The sequence below is a fragment of the Protopterus annectens genome, chromosome 15.part0 (genome assembly GCF_019279795.1).
Source record: "Protopterus annectens isolate FY-2018-M chromosome 15.part0, PAN1.0, whole genome shotgun sequence".
NCBI classification, from domain to species: Eukaryota; Metazoa; Chordata; order Ceratodontiformes; family Protopteridae; genus Protopterus; species Protopterus annectens.
This window is the reverse complement of record NC_056749.1, coordinates 440,961,147-440,984,101: the sequence shown is the minus strand read 5'-3', so window position 1 is coordinate 440,984,101 and position 22,955 is coordinate 440,961,147. Positions and strand designations below refer to the sequence as shown.

Below are 22,955 nucleotides of genomic sequence, written 5' to 3'. Positions count from 1 at the left end.
CGGACTAAGACAGTGTGACAATGTATATTTTATAATTATTGTCATTTTTATTAAATGTAATTTGTCACATTTTCTCCAAAAGTCTCCAGTTTTAACAGGGATTAAGAGGAATAGAACTAGAATTGAATCAAAATCAGGGACGTCCCTGAAAATTAGGGACAGCTGAGAGGTGTGACTGGACAGGACTATTATTTTTCCATGATTTAAGAATTCTCCCCCACCTCCTAGATTTATTCTGCTATATCGATTTATGGACTAAATGGAGTGTAGACCACCGACCTAAATTGAATATATTTAGGTATTTAAGTAACAGTTTAATGTAGGATATACGCTGACAAGTTGTTGTATGCAATGTTTCATACTTTTTTTGTTTTTGCCACCTGTATGATTTCTTTAGGGTTCATTTGAAATAGTCACGGCTGACTTCCAGAGTTTCTGGTAGTGGCGCTCGCACTAGAGTGTCCTAATCCAAAACTGTCGAGGTTATAGTCAGAGGGAATTTTCACTTATAAAAAATCCACGTAAAAGACTGAGGCAACCTACACAACCACAGGATTGTCAGTTTTAAATCTTCGGTGACCCCCCCCAATACTCTTTGTAATTGTCCCCGAAATTAATAGGCAAACCGCAACCTAAGCAAACCATTTATTTGTGAATCTACAAAAGGCACTTTTGACTTGAAGGACGACTGACACCATTTTTATACAGAAGTTGCTTGTGGGTACATTTCTCACCTTTACGTGAAAATAGCGGGTTGTCTTAAAACAGTTTCAGGAAGTGTCCCTACATGTTTGAACGTTTGCGCGTGCTTCCCTAGCTGGGAGCCGAGGAATGGATTGAGGGGTGGGGGTGGGGTGGGATAGGGATTGTGTTTCTTTCGGTAGCACTTGGCGGGGAGGTGCGAATTGATTGCCTTCACTGGTGTTGAAAGAGTCGAGACTTGATAGAAGCCTCAGGATCGACATGTGAATTCCACCTGAGAGACACAATTGTCTGAGCCCACCGAGCTCTTGGTAGAGGGGGTGGAGGCGGTCTGACATCACAAGGGGTATTTATGTAAACCGACTTGCAAATGCTGGGTGCACACCACGATAGATAAACTGCTGAGCTGAGTTGTTTTACTACGTTGGGAATTATGCAGAACTAGCTCCTTTTTATTTTTTTACAGAATTGCAGCTAAATGACAGATATTTTCAGATACACTAGTGGATTTATAACAAAGCTATAGGGACACTTGTCTAGAACTGCAAGTTAATTTTATTCTGAGCGATGCAAGACCAGAATAAACACACCTAACAGGGCAAATTGCTGCTATCTGAACTGGTTGAATGAAGACGGATTTACTTCTTAAACTGCAGCGTCAGTCTTAGCTCTGGTTTCAAAGGACCTGACAGAATCCGAGAGCTTCATCTTTGGTGCACACAATTACTCTCTGTGTACGTATAATATACATCTGTGCAACTTAAATATGGAAATGGGATCACGATATCTCTTCGCCCTAATCGTAGCAACAGTTTGCCATCTGAAGTTATGCCAAGCAATCCAGTGGCTGTAAGTAAATTTTCTTCCTAAATTTTGATTTCCCAAAACACATATAAGTCTTGGAGAGTGCGGGGATGTTTGGGGACACCGGCATGCGCCACAGCATTTGATGGTTGATTTTTAGATGTTTATTTTAAACGTAAGCACTTTGGTTGCATTTACATTACACCTAATATCACTCTAACTTACCCCTTTCTTTTTTGCACGAAGTACTTGGTCCTGTTATTTTGAAACGTGTGTGCTTATTTCTTAATTGTAATCTGCTACCATTTACAACCAGGAGTTAACAAGCAAGGATGACTGCGTTGTCTCAGTTTTGTGGTGTGCAATCCGTGACCCGTTTTCTGTTTTACTTTGCTGTGTTTAATTTAGAGCTCCGATGTTGTAAATGCAGCTGTGGATAAAGTAGCTTTCATAACTGACAAGGACTGCTTTTAATCTTTTCAGGTTTGGTGTGAGGGGCCAGCTTGTAATTTATTTATTATAAAATGTTTTAAGATAATATAATATAACCCATTATTAAGCATGTTAATGCATTCAGAAATATAAATCCTGAATGTTATTCATCAGATACAATCACAATGTTCCAGCAAGGCTGAGTTTCTTTTAATAGATATACTAAGCTTTAAGTAGAGTTATATGGAAATATAAAGCTACATTGCAGACTTCAGTAAAAAGACTTGGGCAGACATTCAACCTAGGATATGTACATTTAAAGTTATATATTTTAATTCTCCACGTTGAGCATTACAGCGTACAAGCAATGCACTTGGCTGTTATTTTAGTACAGTTTTGATTTAATGACTAGCCGTTGTTCCTATCTCAAAAAAAAGTTGTCTGTAAAGTAGTTCTGCATGAGAACAATACTTGCAGACTTCAGGTTTCACAGCATGAAAAAATTGGCATTTCATTACTTATCGTTAGGGCTAAATGGAGAAAAAAACTTTCTGAAACCTGCCTTTAATTTTTCTCCAATTCTTTTGGTGCTCCATATTGATTATTATCCATCTATTACATCAGAAGTACTTAAATGGGATTTGTGGGCATCATATGCATAGAGGTTTTGACCTCAGCTGAGGATAAACTTGGAAACCTAAAATTTGATGGCAAATAAGGGCTAACTTTACCCCATCTACTTTGTTCGTTTCTCCTCCTAATGGATAAGTAACAAATCCAACTTGTAACTATAGCTTCTTTTTTCTTTTCATTTTTGTCTCTCTTCTTTTTCTTACCCATTATAAAATATCCACATGTCTTCTTGAACCATTTGTGAATTCCATTACTGTCATTAACCTTGTAACCTTTTCAGTAAAGCTGACTAAAATACCTCATTCATGTGAAATACATTATAATAAATATTACATTTTTTAGAAAACAGTTACAGAGAGGCACTTCTAAAATGGCAATTGTTTTAAAGCATGCATTTTATTAACAGTCATCGTTTTTTCACAAAACAGAAAACTTTATGAGATGGGAGGTGAGATTTTGTCCGTAATGAAAAAAATAATTGTGTTGTGATAGTAGCAGTTTTCAGACGTTTGCTTTCTAGCCCTGGTATCCACACATTTTCCATCCTTTTAGACCCTACTTTATTACCTTGTGAAAGGTTTGCACTTCCACCACCAATGCAGTATTAACGTGGGGAGCAGAACATGTGCTCTGGTAGCTATTTCAGACAAAGGTCAGATGTAAGGACCAAATAATACGCAGCTGTTGCATTTACAGGCACATAAAGTCAACTGTCCTATTATGTCATTTAATTTCATTGAGAAAATTTTGAATTTAATTAAAAATGAGAAAGTCACCCTCTAAATTTCTTCAAAATGTACGATTTTGCAGAGCAGACTGGGATGACAACGCCTCCACCCCAACCCCACATGGCACAAAGATGCTGCTTTGGACAGTCCTCCAGCCCTTGCATCTTACTTACGCTACCAGCTGCATTTTTCTGACAATGAAGAAAACTTTTTAACAAATTGCAACATACGGTTCTAGAGTTTAGGATTTCAGTATCTGATGCCATGCAGAAATGGGAAAAAATTACAGTAAATAAAAAACTAAAGAAGGTTAGACAATAATTGCGATTTTGTCTGATAGTGCCTGCAGCAGTTTGTAATGCTCCTGTTTTCAGAATCCTGAATACTTTGCCATTATATTACTTGAGTAAAATTAATCTGAATGAATATCCTATTTGATATTAGTGGGTGGGAACATGAGACAAAATGTCCAAAGTGAAAAGCATCACAAAGCTTTACCTAACAGTTGGTACTGAGTTGGCACATCTCTGATATCATTCTGTGGATATTCACATGTATCTTTTTTATTCTAACTATTCCTTGTGATGCACATATCTGCACAACATAAAAATTGTGTTTCATAACATTTATATTTAGCCCTTGATTTGTTTGACTGCCGTCCACCCATTTCTATTAGTCATACCTTCTAGCAATGTATGCAGTCTTTGTAAAAGCCAGGGGAAGGAGTGATACAGAGCATGTGGCTTTTGTTCCATAATTTAGCAAAATAAGTTGTAATTCCATATTCAGGATCTTGGCATGACAGCAGGTGGGGTGTCATCTTCAAATATCTCATGTTCCTCCGAAATTGTCTCATTCTAGTATGTTTAATATGAACTATTTATTAAGCATGCAATAAAAGTAGTTGCAGTGCCGTATAAGAAAATAATTATAGTGTTGCATCAGGCATGTTTCTAGGTGAAGAAAAAATGAGAACACTGTAAAACAGGAACTATGGACTACAATGTTTTGAACATAATGGGTGCGTTTAATAAAGTAGAACAGTAGCAAGTCTTCTGTTCCCCACCTCATAGTAACAGGGCAGCAAAAGTAAACCATTTGAGTGTTCCTTTTTCATAAATATCTACTTTTACTCAGATTTGTAAGATTGCTGCATGGTATACTTCTGGTCAGACAAGACTATTTAAATACTTATGTATTGGGGAGATCACCATATAATGTGACAATTGTACCCTTCTTTCAAATAAAATATTAAAAGGGGAGTAAGAGTTGGAAATTAAGAATAACTTGTTGCTTAGCACAAAGGGTAGCAAAAACCTTTGGCGTCCATGCTATTTATATATATATATTATATTATTATATTATTATATAGTCACTCATTTAAAAGTAATCTTAATGATCTGGTGTGAATGACAGACACATCATTTCTCCAAACATAATCTGATGGGGACTTATTATCAAACATCAATACTCTGTCTCTGCAATTTGCTACCAAAACAAACATATAAAATTAGTTCACTGTCCATACCGTGTGAGGGTGTGCCGTCACATTATTATTTTAATTCTTACGTTATATTGTGACACATATGGGCAGTCTCCTGCATGTAACATGTCCTTCTCAACCAGCATCCAACCTAGTATCCCGGTTACTGGTCTACCTATAGATATGTTTCATTGGTATTCTCTGACAAAAGGGCTGTTGTTCCTTAAAATCATCATTCCCTGCTCTGTCACTTCGCAACTTGTTGATGGTGATGGACAGCAGCTGGCCAAACCTTCTGCTTACCTTGACATCCAGCTTTGTGAAAGTGATTGAACACGGTGTTGATGTCCTAGGTAAATACCTTTCTCTGCAGCTAGACACAGTTAAATGAGGAAACAAAAGCAGTGCTGATTAAATGTGCAATTTCTTAAAAACATGAAGATAAATAAATCAACAGACATTGCCCTCAATGAAGTAGAATTTAATTACCTCAAAGTACAGACTGATTTTTCATTCACGCTGTCCTTTATGATAGTTCCAGCATCAGATTAAAAATTATGAGCTCATGGTATTAAAAAAATCAGCAGCAGCTGAATACAATAAAAGTATAATTTTATATGCTTGGATACAACAGTATCGGGTAATGTTAATGAAAAAATAATTTTGTCTTTGTGTGCTCGTGCCTGTGTGTGTTTCCGTTTTTTTTTTTCTCCTTCAAATGAGAACTGAACAGTAATAACTTTGCCCTGCAACATGAAATCTGTGGCACTTAATTCCAGAAATCACCCACCTCCGCAAATGTTTTTCTGGCAAGTTTTAATCAAAGGACCAGGTGCCACAAATGTATTTCTTTTGATACCGCTTAAACTGTGAGTTTAAAATTATGGTGCACAGACTTGATTTCTAACTTTGTTCTTCTAATGAAATGTTAGCAAGTACAATAGCAGATGTACACCGTCATATCATGCCTAAGCTCATGTCTTCTCTTTTCACTGACTTTTTGCACTTCAGATTATAGTTGCACAAATAACATTTTTGGATTAGTGTTGGCAGAGCAACATTCCTTTAACATTTATAATTTGAGAAGGCTGAATGTAGAGAAACCATTATGTGGCAGTTTATAGCTAATAAATGCAGGTAATCAACAAAAACTTGTACCAGTCATGTACAATGTTTATGCAAAGCTTTTCCTCTGGTATAGATCTATGTGTAATACTACAGTCATCTAGCTTTTTTAAGGGTATTTACACCTATTGCTAACATCAGCTACAGCTGGTGAATGATAAGGCCACTGACAGATGAATGGCTAACACAAAGCTGAGCTGCACTTACCATAATCTGCTTTTTACCTAACTGTGTTTGGCTAAATGATTTGCTGACTGGAAAAAAAATCTCAATGGGAGGAAGCCCCCCCCCCACACACACACACACACACACACACAAACTAAAGTTCATTGCAGGCTGTTGTAATAAAACATGGCTGTCAAATTTGTTTGCTTAATAACTGGGGACAGACCAAAATAATGAAGTACAAAGGCCCACAAGGAAGTGTAGTTGCTAAATATTACTCCAATTCAGTTAAAATATTAATAGAAAACAGACTGCATATCAGAATGCTTGTTTGAAGGATAAGAGGGATGAAACGCAATGTCTGGCATTACTGACTGAACATAATCAGTAATTTATCAAAAATCAAACATTCTGTTAGGGTCCAAGCTAAACTGTAAAACCAAATTAAGGCATTTCACAGCTGTGCACTGTATTCCCACCATCTTGATGAAATACACGTGAATCGTGTTTTAATGAAATGCGTTTTGCTTTTATAGCTCTTAATGCTTTCCCAGTACTCATATGTAAAGCACAATGGTAGATAAAAAGTACTGGACTTTGTTTTTGTAACTGTCACATGATCCATAAAGATGCATTTTGGCACTTAAATAGTCATCATACAATAAACAGCTTATATTGCATTAAAATCTTTTGTATATATTTAGAGTTGGCAGAAGTTCTTATATGCACGTTACATACTCAAATGTTCTGTTTTGGGGACATAGCAATATAGCCTAGAACTTGGGGAAAGAATCTTACATTTTGTTTTGCAAATTTACTGCAGTTGTTACTGAACTAACTAAATTTGCATAGTGACCCAGATTATAAACTAGTGATCTTGTTCAAAACTGATATTATGTACAGATGCTGAATCTTAGTCATTATTACATTTACTGGACTTTAAGCATGCCAGCTGTAATTAGAATAAGTGCCTTCCCATTTGCAGTATAGTCCATTAAGAAAACAACTGCACTGGTAGTGCTTTTTGGACAAGTACACTGACCATTGTAAAGCAAATAGTTTTAAATCAATAAGTACATTGTGCATTGCAAATTATATGATAGAACCGGGTTCCTTATTAGAAATTTGCTGCAGTGTCATCACCCCTGCACTCCCTCTATGTACTGGTTGCACCCCTTCCCCTACCTGTCCTACTTATATATAGTAACCCCAAGATTGTTCTATGTTGCAGTAGAGCTAGTACTAGTCAAAGCTATCCTGTTCAGTTACTGTAATGACACTTATTTGTGGGCCAGTAAAAGTTAACAATTTCCTTTTATTTTACAATATTAAACTACAGTTATAGTTACAGCTAGTCCTCCTGGGAACCAAGCTTTCACATTTTGTTTCCTTTTTCTAGGGTCATTTTGGCTAGAGGTGACAAATAATCTAGTTTCAAAATGATTTTAGAAATACAGTAGAGCTGTGGAATGAACAGATGTGGTGCAGCATTTTCTTTCAGAGAAGAATAAAACAAAACATGTCATTAAGCAGCAGGAGTGTTTAGTGTGACCTAACCTATTTAACAAGGCAACAGTGATCATTAAATGTGAACTCAGCACTGTGAATTTTGGCACTGAAACATCTTAGCCAAGAAGGTCAGCAATGCAGAGCATAAGTCACTGTTGGGAGACTGTCCAGGATTTTCTGTGTTTTACTCAAATTTCATGTTATTGTGTCCGCCATCAACCTATGTAGCATTAAAATGCAGATATCATTTTAAATGTTGACTCCTATGCACTTGAGGACTGCATGGATCATTTTCAGCTCTTGTCTCTACGTCCAAGAAAAGGCGGTTTAGTTTTTAAGAAGAGTATCCTTTTCTATATGCAGATTGTTATGAATCTATTAGAATTAGGTGGTTAACAAAATGAATAAATAATATTAAATCAGAATGCAATTTCCAGTGTGATATCTAATTTTGTATTGTGTTTAGGGGCTTCTAAGGTAGCATTGCTCTTCGACTCAGTCACATTCTCATTAGTCTTATTTCCTGACTAGACCTGGTAGTCAGCCTAAGTCTCGGTAACCTCTCCATTAGTAAAAGAATATGGTTATTTCCTGTAGCCAAAGGTTAAGTTGTCATGTCAGCACTGTAGACATTTGGCTCAATTAAACTTTCCATGCCCTCTTTGGGAACATTTGTCCCTTTTACATGTTACATATATTCGACTCATTTTTACTCCCACATCATCTCTGTAGACCTCCCCAAGTTCTCGTTTTGATACTTTTAGTGGCCCGATTCTAAAAGATTTGCTCTCAGTGTAAGTGACTTTCTCAGGTATAAGCTTGCTTCTAACTTTGAATACCATATGGCCAACACTATATGGTCGAAGTTAGAAAACTTTGAATACGGAAAAAAAAAAGGTCACCTAAGATGTTAAAGCAGGGAGGCAAGCCCCCCTGCACCAACCACATGCACCCCCAACACCATCTGCTCTTTAAATATACCAACAGTTGTTATATTTAAAGAGCGGGGGTATGGGGGGTGCAGGGGGGGGCTAGCCCCCCTGCCTACAACCCTTAGTTTAGGGTTTAGTCTTTTCCTTTGTTTTTGTTTTTTGTTTTTGTTTTTTACGAATTTGAAGTTTTCTAACTTCGACCATATGGTGTCAGCCATATGGTATTCAAAGTTAGAAATCTTTGTTTTAATAATATAGACCCCAATTTATATAGTTTAAAACAACTGCCCTTTAATTAGTAAAGTAAGACATCTTGTAGTACATGAAGTGATGGTAAATAGCATCTTAGTAATGTTATTTATTTTAGACTTCATGTTAGCATCATCAAGGACAGAAAAGCTGAGGTGGTAATCATCCTTTTTGTGCAGTTGCATCATTTTTAGATTATGTAATGCATCTCCAGCAGTGGACATTCTTAGGGTTGTTAATTAAGCACAATGGTATTTTTATGCTCGGTCGCTAGTTCCAGTTTTGCTAATGATGCTTATCTTTCAACTGAACACATAATGTCACACATTTTCCAATTTTTTATTTGGTTTGCAGTCTTACATTTTTTGTTGTTGTTCTCTTTTTTTACCTCTTCCCCTTTGTAATTCAATTGTTGCTTATTTACTGATGCCTTGTTCTTTTTTTGTCTGTTTTTAAAGCGGTAAATATTTATGTTTTAGACCTCTTAAGTGCTGTTGCATGCCTGCTTTTAAATAGCATTAAACATTCCCTGGTGACTAGTGTACCCTGCCTAGAATTAATGGCTTTGCTCATTAGTCTAGGTGAGTTTAGAGATTTGTCAGCCACCACACACACACACACACACACACACACACACACACACACACACACACACACACACACACACACACACATACACACACACATATACATACTCACCATCGATCATGTATCTTCCCTTCTTCCAGTCACACTCATCCATTCACCCATATGCCCACACCTGCTCTACCTATCCCCTAGCTAATCCACCTACTGTGACTACCCAGGCAGACACACACACTTATTCATACATGTAGACGCACACACACTTATACATATATTCATACATCTGAGGCCACTCATACCTCTGCAGACATGCACACATACTGCTACATACATAAACATGCACTCACACACATTCCACCAACTACCCCCTGCATACATTACCTGATCGTAAACCTTTTATATTGTCTCCCCCATATTGTCTACAATGGGGGAGTACAACTTTTTGATCATGCTGATTAACACATCCAGCCGTCCTACCTTACCCAGTCAAGTGATTCTCTGAATCACTTGGCTGCATAAATCTCTTCAGTATGAGCATTTCTGGTAGAGAGCACATGGCTAATTAGCATAGGTCACTCCCCATAATGTTTCATTAGCATGTCGCACTGTCATGGAAACAACCAAACTCAGTGATCCTACAGACCTTGTAGAATCACTGCAGTGGGCCTGTCTCTAAATCAGAAAGAGCCACACACCTGCGGTAGTAGGCCAGTTTATGGTTATCACTGGTTATAGTTGTTTCTGAATCCCCATCTGTATTCATTCATTGATATATGCTTTATCCATTTAATTGTAATGGAGTATGAGAGCTTATTCCAGAATTTGGATATTTAGGGAATGTAAATATTGCACAGGGAAAGTCATAGGCCATACTGGAGTGATGCACAAAATATGGAAGGTTATAAGGTTTTATAGGTTGTCATACTGTAGATAGTATAATACACTGTTAACATTTTTGGTCTTACCTTTTAAATGGTGCCAGTCCACAAGTACAGACTGGTGAAAAAAGTATGCTGTAAAGGCATGACATGCAGTACCACTGATGGCCCTAGCTAAAAGCCTGATAATCTGTCAGTTTTGTATACGTTTGTTGACTGAATTTGTGAGTCAGTTCCTGGAACCATTTTCAGCTGTAAGTCTGATTTCACAGTTGAGACAATGATGCGGAATACAAGTTATGAAGAAAATAGTTGACTGATGCCTTCTAAAGTGTACAGTTCTTGGCATTAATAGACAAGCTGAAGTAGAAAATCCTCCACCCTGAGCTTTAAGTGATAAAAATGCTTAGGTTCGGATATTAATGTAGGTAGCTGATGCACAGAAGAGAGCCCATTATCCCCCATTCCCTACTAAATTCATCCTTCTTTCTGAAATACTAATATAGCTCTCTTCATTCAGGATTCCTAGAAGTAAGTCTGCTCACCCCGTCAACTCCACATCCAGACTTTTGCCTATTTTCCTGCCTTGCCAGTAGTTGTATTTTCTGGAGAGGCTAATGATTGAGAAGGCTTCCCTCGTTACATAGATGTGCTTTCTTCATTTAAACAGCCATGTGCAATGCTTTTATTCTCGTTAATGTCAGATGTCGCTGCTGCTGTGAAGGTTGTTTCACATGACTTTTATCAGCACAGTATTTTATGACACCGTTTGCTTTTCTTGTTTATACCAAACTGCCACCTGGTTATTTTACTTGATGTCAAATTTCAGAAGCAATATCAAGAAAAAGATTTTTTTTTTTTCAAAAAAAAAAATGTTATGAAGAATACAATGAATATCTTTTATTTATAACTACACAAATGACTAAAGAGAAAGATTTGAAAAGAATCAAGTAATTGCAATGGCGTGGGTGAATGGAATGGCAGTATAAACTGGAGGCTTGAGAGTGGCATAAGTGATAAGTCTTCTTTATACATTGGAAAGATTGGAATACCACAGTATCCACTAGCATAGTGTGACATGTGAGATTCCCTATACCCATGTAGCCCCTAAATATGCAGTTGCGCCCTGAGTTCGATTAGTGGCTCAGATACTTGGAGGAGTCGATGCAGGAAGGAGAGGAATGACCATGCAAATACCTACTCACCTTTCTCAAGGGAGAGGAGGGGTGATACCATACCGGGTAGGCTGATTGTTACCAGATGCCAGGAGGAGAACAGAAGAGCAGGGCAGGGTATGTGCTTGGAGATTAGTGGGACTTATGTGACCATAGAGGTGGGATATTCACCTAGCTATTCCCTATTGCACTTCCACATGCATTTATATGTTTATGTCAGCAGATCACTTGATGAATAGAACTGCACACCTCTGTATGCCAGCCAGCCTCAGTATAATTGTAGTCCCTTGGATGCTCCACCATTATTTATCACAGGGCATCCATAGCCTATTTAGCTTTAAAGGTGTTTCCACCTTTAGAGACCCATGTGACAGTACATGCTCCAAGATGTGATGACCATCTGGAGATTGGTCAAAGCTGCTGATTAAAAGGGAAGGGGTGACATCAGCAATGCTTAACCTTGCACCATAGTACAGCTGAGATGAACATAATAATAGAGATGTATATGGGTAGCCTACAGCTAACACTGTACAATACTTTATTGTTTAGTGTTAAGTGTCCTCTCTTCCTTAAATGTTTGCTGTCAGCGACTGTACCTGTCAATTTCTCTTACTGGTATATGTCATTTCTGGTACATTCAGGATTCCTGGTATTTTGTTCCCCATTATTCTAATCTGTTTGGGTTCATAGATTAGTACTAGGCTAACTGCCCTTGCGAGACATTTTAAGCCTAGCCAATTATCCCTTATAAGATTCAAACCATGCACCTTGTGTTTGAAAGGCAAACACCTTAACCATTAGGCCACCCTCCCAACCTCTTATGATGAAGTTAACCTGTAAGTCTTCAGACTTTACCTGAATGTGAAAAAGATGAGCTTAGATTCTGTTTTTTTGTTTTTTTTTAATGTTGACACATTGAATAGGTGTCTGACTGGGGTGGTATACAGGGATATTTTCTTACTTTTTTTTTTTGCTTGAAATGCTTGAAGTGTGCATCCCCACCCACTTCTTGTGAAGAAAGAGTAAAGACTGCACTGTCCATTGTTTTAGCCAGCTCATGCTGTATTTCAGATTTTTTTGTTCGAAGTGACCACACAGCACAGTACCTAACTGAACCACTGACTGAAGAGGAACAGTGCTTTCTATGAGGTGGTACACAGGTACTTTGTACCCACTAAGCGGGGGGGGGGGTTAATGAATATTTTTGTTTTGTACCACAGAGTCAGTGTGCTATGTTTTTCACAGAGTAAATGATTTTGCATGAAAAGGATTTACAAAGAACAAGCACTTTTAATTTGTGCAGGTTCATAGGTAATTACTCAGCATACAGTCCAAGAGACCATTAAGCAGCCTATCCCAAATTCCCATTTGTCCAATAGCACTGTCTGGCTAAGTACCTTGCTCAAAGTCACACTGTATGCAAATGAAGGATGAGAGACTCAAACCATGTGCCACAGAAAGTAGCTTGTTAACAACTCAGAGCCTTAGTCCTCTCTGCTAAATGTCAGACTATTCAAAGTAAGCACATAGTTCATTATTTTACATATTACACATGTTTAAACATACCACTGTACTCTATTTACTAGTTTACTGACCGTATGATTGGGTACTGCGGTGGTGGTGATGCGGTAGCGTTGTCGCCTCACAGTAAGATGTTGTCCTGTTCAATTCTCAGCTAAGGCACCTTCTGTGTGGAGACATGCGTGAATGGTGTACCTTCGTTGAAGGTTGTGCGTCAGAGCTGGCAACTCGGTATGTAAAAATCTACTGCCAGTCATTGGCGGACCGGAGTTCCACTGTGGCGACCCCTAACCAGGAAAAGCCGAAAGATACAACAGCAACAACTGACCATATGATTGGAATATGCTATTGACTGAGTTCTGGTTACTTGTGAATTGAACAATCACAATACACTTTTTCTAGAACTTTGAAATATCAAAAAATATCAAAATCACTATGCTGCATCACATGCAAAATTCAGCAGTGAGTCTCTTTACCAGAGCTATACATATGCATGTTGTTGTTCTCATGTTATGTTCCATGCACTGCCTGCTTGTCAGGAACAGAATCATGTTCATTTTTAGTGATGGTATTTAAAACTATATGTGGTCAGGGTGACTCACACTTCTGGGGCGTTCTACCAGCTTTCTTGTAAGCACCACTTAACTTCTGTGAAGCTGCTTGCACACTCCAGGCTGCATGTTAAATTATCTTGGCTTTGGTTCATTTCCTTTCAGGTCCCTGACCTGTGAGGTTCCCTACCACGACAGCTCTGTGAATATATTTCCAAGGCTAGCTATAGAAGATGCCTTAAGACATTACTAATATTTGTTCTTGCTTTTAAATTGTTGCGTGTGTTGTTTTAGATTATATTGCACTCAGATTATTGTGCTTGCATCAAATGGATTTTCTTTGTATTGCTTTGCTTATAGTTCATTGAAAGTGCACAGACTTTTGTTGAGCAGGACCACTGAGCACCACAATGTGACTTGTCCAATTTTCCTCACTGTTAAGTGACCACAGAGTTGTTATAAGGGGTGTGTGAGGGGAAAAGCCATCCACATGGGTGGTGTCTGCCCCCCTGCAAAAATGCATTTTTTTGTTTTTATTTTATTGTATTTTCATGTTATGTTTTATATTTTAAGAATATTGATTAAATGTAACTTGAAGTATGGTAACTCAGTTTAACTTGGGTAAAGCTATGTTTTAATTATTTTCCTTAACCTATGAGTCCACTATGATCAGGTCAGTGAGATCGCAACTCATCAAGTTCAACTAACTGGTTGTGAACTCAAACCAATGAAATACTCTAAAGAGGTGTTTTAATTTGGGGAAGGAGGCAAGCCATCCTGCATCCCCAAAAGCCCCTACCCAAATATATATATGTGTGTGTGTGTGTGTGTGTGTGTGTGTGTGTGTGTGTGTGTGTGTGTGTGTGTGTGTATCTTGATATAATATACCAACTCCACAGTTGCACAAGCAGTGCAGAAAGGAAATTTTCCAAAACCAAACAGAAAAGCTAGTTGTATGCATATACATACGCAAACTGCACCAGCACTGATTTCCTGTGTAAACCCTTGTCTGCTTACACTCCATGAGGTGTAGAGGAAATCTGTATATTTTTCCTAGCAAAAGCCAGATGCACATCATAGCTTTGTATGGAATTTGATCAAATGTGGTATTCGTTCAGAATGCACACTTTAAAAGCAGCCTTCAGTTAGCAGGGCATAAACTAAAGAAAACTCCAAGCTTCCTTTGGCAGGCAGAGTACTCCTTACCCCCTGCAACTTTACTAAGTATAATAATCAACTCGGTGATCACTGCTTCTTCGGAGAGAAGAGATCCCTTACCTCCCCATCAAGACCTAGAGTTTGGTTGAAAATTCACTCATATGGCCCATTTGGTTCAACTCACATTGATATAATGCCTGTATGCATATTTCCACACTTTCTTCACTTTGTATAATAATTCTTCATGACATTCACAGCCACAATAAAAATCATTTAGCCATTGGCTTTTTGCCTCCCAGATTTCCTGGGGAAGGTACTCAGATTACACTGGCATACAAATATACCTATATTGTGGCGTAGACATTTTGTAGTTTTGATTATGAATGGCTCATAAATGTAATACTAAAACTTTCAGCCAACAATAATTTGTTAAAGAAAAACATGTGATTCATTTGTGGCACATATGGTGCAAATTGTGACAGTGAGATTCAAGTATCCCGGTTTAAATGGTTTCTTTGTAACAACAGTGCTAAATCCATGCTGTTTCATGCTAACAATTTTTTTTTTGCAAATTTTATGTGCGTTGTAGACTTAACATTTTACAGTGTACACCCCAGCTTTACATGAAAAGAAAATGCATGCTGGTCATAACACTGTCTATCGCATCTTTTCACAGGTCAGGCAGTATGATATATATTTCTAATGCATCACCAGCAGAATATGCAGGGTATTTGTACCACTCCGCCACACAGCCAGACATATGTTACAGATTATCCAGCTTAATACATTATAAGAGAGTTTTACAGTTTCCAGTAATAAATAAATCATAGCTGACAACAGAGGAATTCAATTGCAAAATCCTCCCTGGTTTATATTTTTCATGCTTTGGGTCTGTATTACTAAAATATTACATTAAAGTAGAATAATTTAATTTTTGGATTTTCAAGCTTATTTTAGTTGTCTGTCTATGTCCAAGATCTATATGGTGGATTTCTAAACACTTTATACCAGGAGTAAGAGGGTTTGTTCCTGGAATATGGTAACAAATAATGCCTTTGGATTAATAGGTTGCTTCGGGAGGTTACATTGCTGTGGATGCTTTTTGCCTTCCTTCACCACATCCACACTCCTCAGTGAAGGGGTTATAAAAATGCACTCTTGTTTTTGCAGACCTCAGTGTGACATAAACTATAGAATCAAAATATAAAAAACGAGATCACAAAGCTTCCATATCAATACCCCATACAGTGCTGAAGGCAAGACTTATCTCTGAACTCTAAACAATCTCACTGACAAAAATTCTATATTATGCACAGGGATAATGTCCAGTACCTTGAAAAGGTCATGAGTCATTCATTCATGTTGGTTTGGCTTTCTGTTTTACGGTAACAGTTATAGCAGCAAACTGAGCCCTCCATATTACTTCAGATAGCTTTGTTCTTCGTACTATATTTTAAAGGGGAAATCCATGGTTCAAGAGTGACAGGGTAATATCATGCATAAAATTCTGAAAGCTGTTTCTGACAGATAGGACCATGTAATGCAGACATGTTGGCAGTCACAGAATTTTTGTACTTAATAGTTCTCTGTCTGGTGTGGAAGCAACCCGAGTAAGATGTAGACTGTGAGTATCACATGCACAGGCTAAAATTTAGATTGCAATAACTAATATGAAAGAACACAAACCAGTTCTACTACAACGTTGCTGTTTTGCTTATGAACCATGGCAAGCTTATGTGACGGTCTTGAAGGTCAGTGTGAGCTTCATCCTCATGACTGGTTTGGAATGCAAAAACACTGGAGAGAACAGTTGTATTTTGGGAGTACTGTGTAATAAACAGAAGCGTTGAGAAACAAAATTGCAATATGTGTGCTACATGCCAGCAGAAAGCTGCATTATAGGTTTTTCATTAAATGTTACTGACTTCCTAAGTGGGGATACAGCATAGCACTTAACAGTATTTCCAAAATGTATGCCTCTAAAGTTGAAATTGTGTCTTTACTAAAGGAATACGCAGTTGGGTACTATTTACAAACCTGAAAAGATTCAGTAAGTTGTAAATGCCTTTTATTTTTCACTCATTCAAGGAGACATGAGTTCCACCTAGCTTAAACTTAGGGTGATTCCAGAGTAGGACTAATGGGCCCCATAAACTAATAAGAAGTGTGGCTTTTTGTTAAGAGTACTAGAACTTTACTTATGCCGTGTAGCTCCTGTCAGTGTTTATGACTTTTGGGGAGTTCCCTAAAATACCACAGAATAGCTAGGTCAAAATTACTTTTCAGGATGTGTGCTTCCAAAGAGGAAAAGGTAAATCCAGGCAATTAAGCCATTTCTGGAGAGTAAAGGCTTGTACAGACACTTGTTTTGATCAGTTTGAGGAAAACATGCTTGGTTTCTGTAATACTAAGAATGCTCTTATTTTGCTTTCTTAATGCTTTTCACACTATGTGCATTCAATTGCAACCTTCCGTTTTTATTTTCCTAACCCAAGCATATCAGGATAATATTAAAAAGTGTTTTACTACATGGAAAAATGTGGAGAAAATACAATTTTAATGCATTCATTTTGCCTATGACAACTAGGGAAATATGCAACCTGATGAGTACTCGAGTTAATAGGCATTCCTGTTAAGGTCTGCAATACAGTTTCACATTTTGGCAGGTAAGGAACGTAGATAAAAAAAAAACTTGGTGTTCTTGGGAACCCTTGTACTAAGCAAATGGAATGGGAATGGGAATGTCTTGCTTAATATCAACTGTACTATTTTTAGGAATAAGTACATCTTTTGGAGGTGTTAACTTTTAGTCTTGAAGAAGAAAGAAAGGTAAGTTATATTAGAAAGGGAGGAATGCCATTACAGAAGTTAGCTATTAGCAGTTTAAAGCCAGTGATTCACTGTTGAGTAAGAAAAGGGTATTGATCAGTTTACAACCCTAATGTATTCCATTTCACAAAGAAAGGATGTCTGAGCTGCTCCGAGGGGGGGGGGGGGAGTTGTAAAGTGTTTGAGTAACACATATGGGAAAAGGAAATGGATGCCTTTTAAAACTTGCCAAAGATAATCCCAACCTGTTGAATAAAAATCCCTCTCAAACCCTATAAGAATGGCCACTACAGGTGGCATGTCAAGCTTTGAACTTTCCTTGACTATCATTAAGAATCTCAGGTAGTCACAGCTGGATGCAGGTTTTAACAAAGTCTCCTTATAAAAAGCTCTTAAGTGTAACCAAAAGAGGCTGCATATGAAATGCAAAGATCTCTGCATGTAATTTTTTCTTTAACATGTATCAAAGGAACTAGAAGAAGAGCTGGTAGTTTAAAGGGATCCTTGTTTGGCTTAGCTTGTACAGTAATTAATAAAGTTTGTATACTCTGTTTTTATGCCATATGGCCCAGGAACATTACCATTAATTGTTATCTGATGGACATACATACCCTCAGATTAAGCAATAGTTTAAACTAACTAATGGCTTAACTTATTTTTCCAGTATTTGAGGTTGTTGTGCAACTTCTAAAAAGCAGGTCAGTTCAAAGGTTCCAGAGGTACTATTTGATGAATTAAAGTTACATAGTTAGACATAGAATTTGCAAAAGCTGGCACTGATTTCCAGGAATTTAGTGTGATTTGACTTTTTCTATTCTTATGATGTAGTTCTTTCAGCCATACGTTGATTTAGCTTGTATGCCAACTAGTTTTCAGGTCTGCTCCTTAAGTCCTTGACTGTAAAGATGCCCATTCTAATTAATGTTATAATGTATTTGGTCTGTAACATGGCACATTTAGTTATTTGGTTTTCATATACTCTGAAATAATACTTTTAAAAGTTAGTTTTAACACATTCTTGAACACTGTTTAAGGGCATAGTTTTCAGATTTCTGCTTATCCATTCTGCCCGCGCTTAAGGCTGTAATCCATTACATTTTGAAACTGTCCCGCAACTTTCATCATCAATAGCAGGCCTGATGTCTTCAGTGATAAGTAGAAGAAAACAGTTCAGTTTATTTAAACTATTTCATGGCATTCTAGATCCTTTAATATCACAGGATCAAGTCACACATTTCTTTGAGGTATAGAGAACATAGCTGTGTAAAGACATGTTCTTGATCTGAAAGGGTTCATAGCTAAATTATTTGAGTCAGTTAGCAAAGATGAGTAAAATTGCTGACATCATAAATAACTTCTTCTCAGAAACAGTCACCTCTCTTGCCAACACCTTAACTCCACCAACAACCCTTGAACTCAACCTTCCTAATAATAAAATACCCTCTTTAAAGTTGAACACAGTATCCACAGCCTTCATTCACAACCAACTCCAAAAACTTAAACCTTGTACCCCCTCAGCAGACAAACTGCCAGCAGAGTATCTGCAGCTAGCTGCAAAGGTACTAGCATTCCCAGTCTCCATCTTAATAAACAGAACCATAACCGAATCCACTATTCCATCTCTCTGGAAAATCTCCCATATCATCCCCTTACATAAAGGAAATACAACTGAACTTTCAAACTACCGTCCTATAGCCCTACTCTCTCCTCTAGCTAAAATCATGGAATGATGTGTCCACCAACAACTTCTAGAACACCTTCTCCATAATAACCTACTTGCTGACTCACAGCACGGCTTTAGACCATTCCATAGTACCACCACTGCCCTTCTCTCCTTTACAGACACCATCAACAAAAATCGCAGCAATAATCTATATTCATCTGCATTATTTCTTGACCTCTCAAAAGCATTCGATATGGTAAATCACCATCTCCTGATTGATATGCTTAAATCCCTTTCTCTTGACACAATGGCTATTCTGTGGTTCAACTCCTACCTGTCAAATAGACAACAAGCAGTACTCTGGGATGGTCATTTATCCTCCCAGCTCCCAGTCTCCATTGGAGTCCCACAAGGCTCTATTCTAGGTCCCCTCCTTTTCTCCATCTTTATTAATAATCTGAATCCCTCCCTCCCATCCTCCACTTGCATTCAGTATGCAGATGACTCTACACTCATCTGCACTGCAATGTCTCCTGCTGAACTACATTCATGTACCCAAAATGTTTTTACTGCAGCAGAAAATTGGTTCAAACACATCTGTCTCCTCCTTAATCCTAAAAAGACTAAGTTACTATTGATTACTCCAACTTATAAGTCCATTCCAATTTCCTTTACTATTGTCTCTAACAATGGCACAATTATATCACCCAACAGCACTACAAAACTGCTTGGTGTGACAATAGATAATCAACTAAACTTTGATGCTCACATCAATTTAACTATAAAAACAGTTAACAAAAAAATAGGTGCACTCTATAGACTTAAACAATTTCTCACACCAGAGACTAGGATATCTTTAGCTCAAACACATCTCATCTCAACACTACTGTATGCCTCTCCAACCTTTATTAACCTATCAAAACTAGCCTCATCCTACCACAACATTGTCAGGTTTGCTACAGGTGCCCCATATCGAACTCATCATTGCTTAAATCTCAGACAGCTAGGTTGGCTTGAACTGCAAAATCTTATTCTACTCCACAGGATACTCCACTTCCCTTCTAATACACCTATTCTTAGTACTCTTATTTCCCCCTATAAAAATCTCTCTAACCTACGCTCAGCTAATAAACTTCTAGTAGCCACATGTAAATCTCAGAACAAAGCAGGTGACTCCCTTTTCTCAAATGCTGTGGGTAAACACTGGAACAAGCTCACTAGTGAACTTACTACCTTGACCTCAACACCCCTCTTCAAGAAACATTTAAAGACCCACCTCAGATCACATTGGCTCTGCCCTTGCTCTTCCCCTGACTGACTCACATTCTCTACTTCCACATCTTTCCACCTCTTTTCCAAACACCTCTATCTGCACTGTACAAACCCATCATATAGATAAGTAGTACTTCTCCTTCTCTCACTCTGCCTTGTCTCCATCTAGCTGATACCACTCCTCCCACCACTTCAATTTCTTTTTTCCCTTGACTCTATTCAGCTTGTGACTTCCTCTTTCTTATGGTTTTACCTCCTATTACAACTACTTACTTTGCTTATGTTTTTAAAAAAAAAAAAAAAAAAAAATTTATTCTGTATTATAATACTGCTCGTATTGCTGTGTGTTTTTGTTACACTAATTGCTTTTCTGTTGTTCTGTATTCTAATTAGTTACTAGCTCCTGCTTAGTAGTTTTAGTTAAACTCTTGTACATATTTTTTTTTCTTAAGTTTTTTTTTTTTCTTAAGTTTGTTACCATAGACTGTTACAGTGGAGCTTTTCTCCTCGGGCCTCTACTGAAAATGGACATGTATCCAGTTAGACTAGCCCGGTCAACAAATGTAAAATAAAATAAATAAATAAATGAGGCCACTGAAAAGTCAGGCCAAAGTGCCACTGGTAAAGAATTTGTGCAAAAGGTTGAAACAGGCATATTAGGGTAGCAGGCCTTCCATGTGTTGACTAAAGAGTGCTGATGCGTAAGCTGCTTAAGCACTTTTTGTGATTTAATATTATGCTCATCATCTGGGAAGATTATTTAGGAACTATAAACTAAAAAGATGATGAGACAGGAGAATGTGCCAAAAAGGGAAGTGTTAGAAGAATTAAAATATAGTAATAAACCAGTATTCAAAAAACCGTTAATCCTTACTAAGATGAAAATCTGTTTCTGTTTTACACAATATTATACAGACATAAGCCCGATTAAGAACATCACGAGGTGTTCTCAGGTGGCGAGGTACTGTACAATGTATTCCTATACATGATCACAAATGTCCAATCAAATCAGTAATACTCCTGAATAGGAGACCAAACATACACTCTCCAGGAAGTAAAAGGAGGAGCTGATTGAGTAAGTAGTTCAAAATAAAGTCAAGTAAAATGCCTCTTTGCTTTTGTATGCTTGTGTGCTCCAGATTTAGGGATTTTTCCAGGCTTTCTTGTAGATCATGTTATTATTTTCACTTTGAAGAGGTACCTTGCATTTGTTGGTTTCTTCAGAATATGCCTTTACTTCAGGTTGGTTATTGGCTCTTGCAAGAGGAGTTAGTGGGCTGATGTTTTCTCAGAGGTACTTGTGAGCTTGTTCTTACATCAGGAGTTGAATCTTGGCATCAGTATCAAGAACATGTAATAGCATGGTTACAACCAGAAATCTTCTTTGTATTTCTTTGCAGTACATGAACATTTATCTGTTCCATCTACTACTAGTTACAGAAAAAAAAAAGAAAAAAGTGTGAAGTGTTTTGCTGGTTTTGAAAGCTAGTAAAGCACTTGGCTAGCACTGTCAGACAGACATCAAGATACTTCAGGGAAAGATTTTTAAAGAAAGTCAGGGAAAGACCACAAAAGTAGACAGCAGGCAGAAACAAAGCTGTTTTGACTTGTGCTCATCTAAGCGAGTGGGTGGCCAAGAAATTAGACCTGATGCCTGAAACCTAAAAGGTACCATGAAAGATGTGCATTAACCAACATGTGAAAATGTTGGCACTCTCAAGATCATTTGCATAAACACTGCAACTTTATTATAAAGTAAGCAGTAATGTTTCTAAAAAGCCCAACTGGTTGCATTCTAAAACTAGAATGCCCCCAAGTAGAGCTTGTAGTAATACTGCATGCCATCCGTGCACAGCTCTCAGCCTTCCATCTCCAAAATGTGGAATACTACATCTCATAGTGTGGAGCAAATAAGCATAATGTGGAGCACATGCTAACAGCTAATGCTAATAACTTCAACTAGAAAGCTCCTCAAGACGGTTAAATGCACCATGTTGCACTTATAAGTTATTTTGATGAATTAGTATGATTCAGTATTAGTTACCATGTAATGTAATTAAAAAGTTCTTAACACTGAATGTCTGCCAGACTCTTTCAAAATGGAACAGTGAGGAACACAAACTTTTTAATTCTCAAAATGAGGAACATTCCTAATTCCTCATAATGAGGTACACAACAGACGTATGCAACCATGTTAAGCATCCTAAAGATAAGTGATTCTCAGATGTTTCTATATACATTGTGGCATTTGATGAGTTGTGTCACTGTGCATTTTCAGGATTGTCAGTCCTTATCTTTTAAGCCTTTTTAAATAACTGTTCGTAAACTTCTTATTAATCTACAACTCAAATAAATTTAGTCTTTCCTGCTGTGACATTACCTCTGGGTAGCATGCTATGTGTCTGTAAACTCCAGTTGGTCACCTTTGTTCATTCTTTGTGTATCTTGCCTATTAAAGTCTATGACTGCAACACAAGCTTTTCGTATACTGATGCCACTTAGGTTAAAGTTCACTGTTTTCACAGTGCATAAAAATCACATATTTTAAAAGTATTTTCTTA

At 37.5% G+C, this 22,955-nt stretch overlaps 1 protein-coding gene across 1 annotated transcript in view; it reads left to right on the top strand.

Annotated features, from left to right (window-relative positions):
- The first annotated feature begins 950 nt into the window (after positions 1 to 950).
- Positions 951 to 22,955, top strand: part of LOC122789748 (protein Wnt-11b-like) — an 80,536-nt gene continuing 58,531 nt past the window's right edge. The window contains exon 1 of the mRNA XM_044057183.1: positions 951 to 1,551. Within this exon, the coding sequence (XP_043913118.1) occupies positions 1,469 to 1,551 (83 nt within the window). The 5' untranslated portion in view covers positions 951 to 1,468. The remainder of the gene's footprint in view (positions 1,552 to 22,955) is intronic.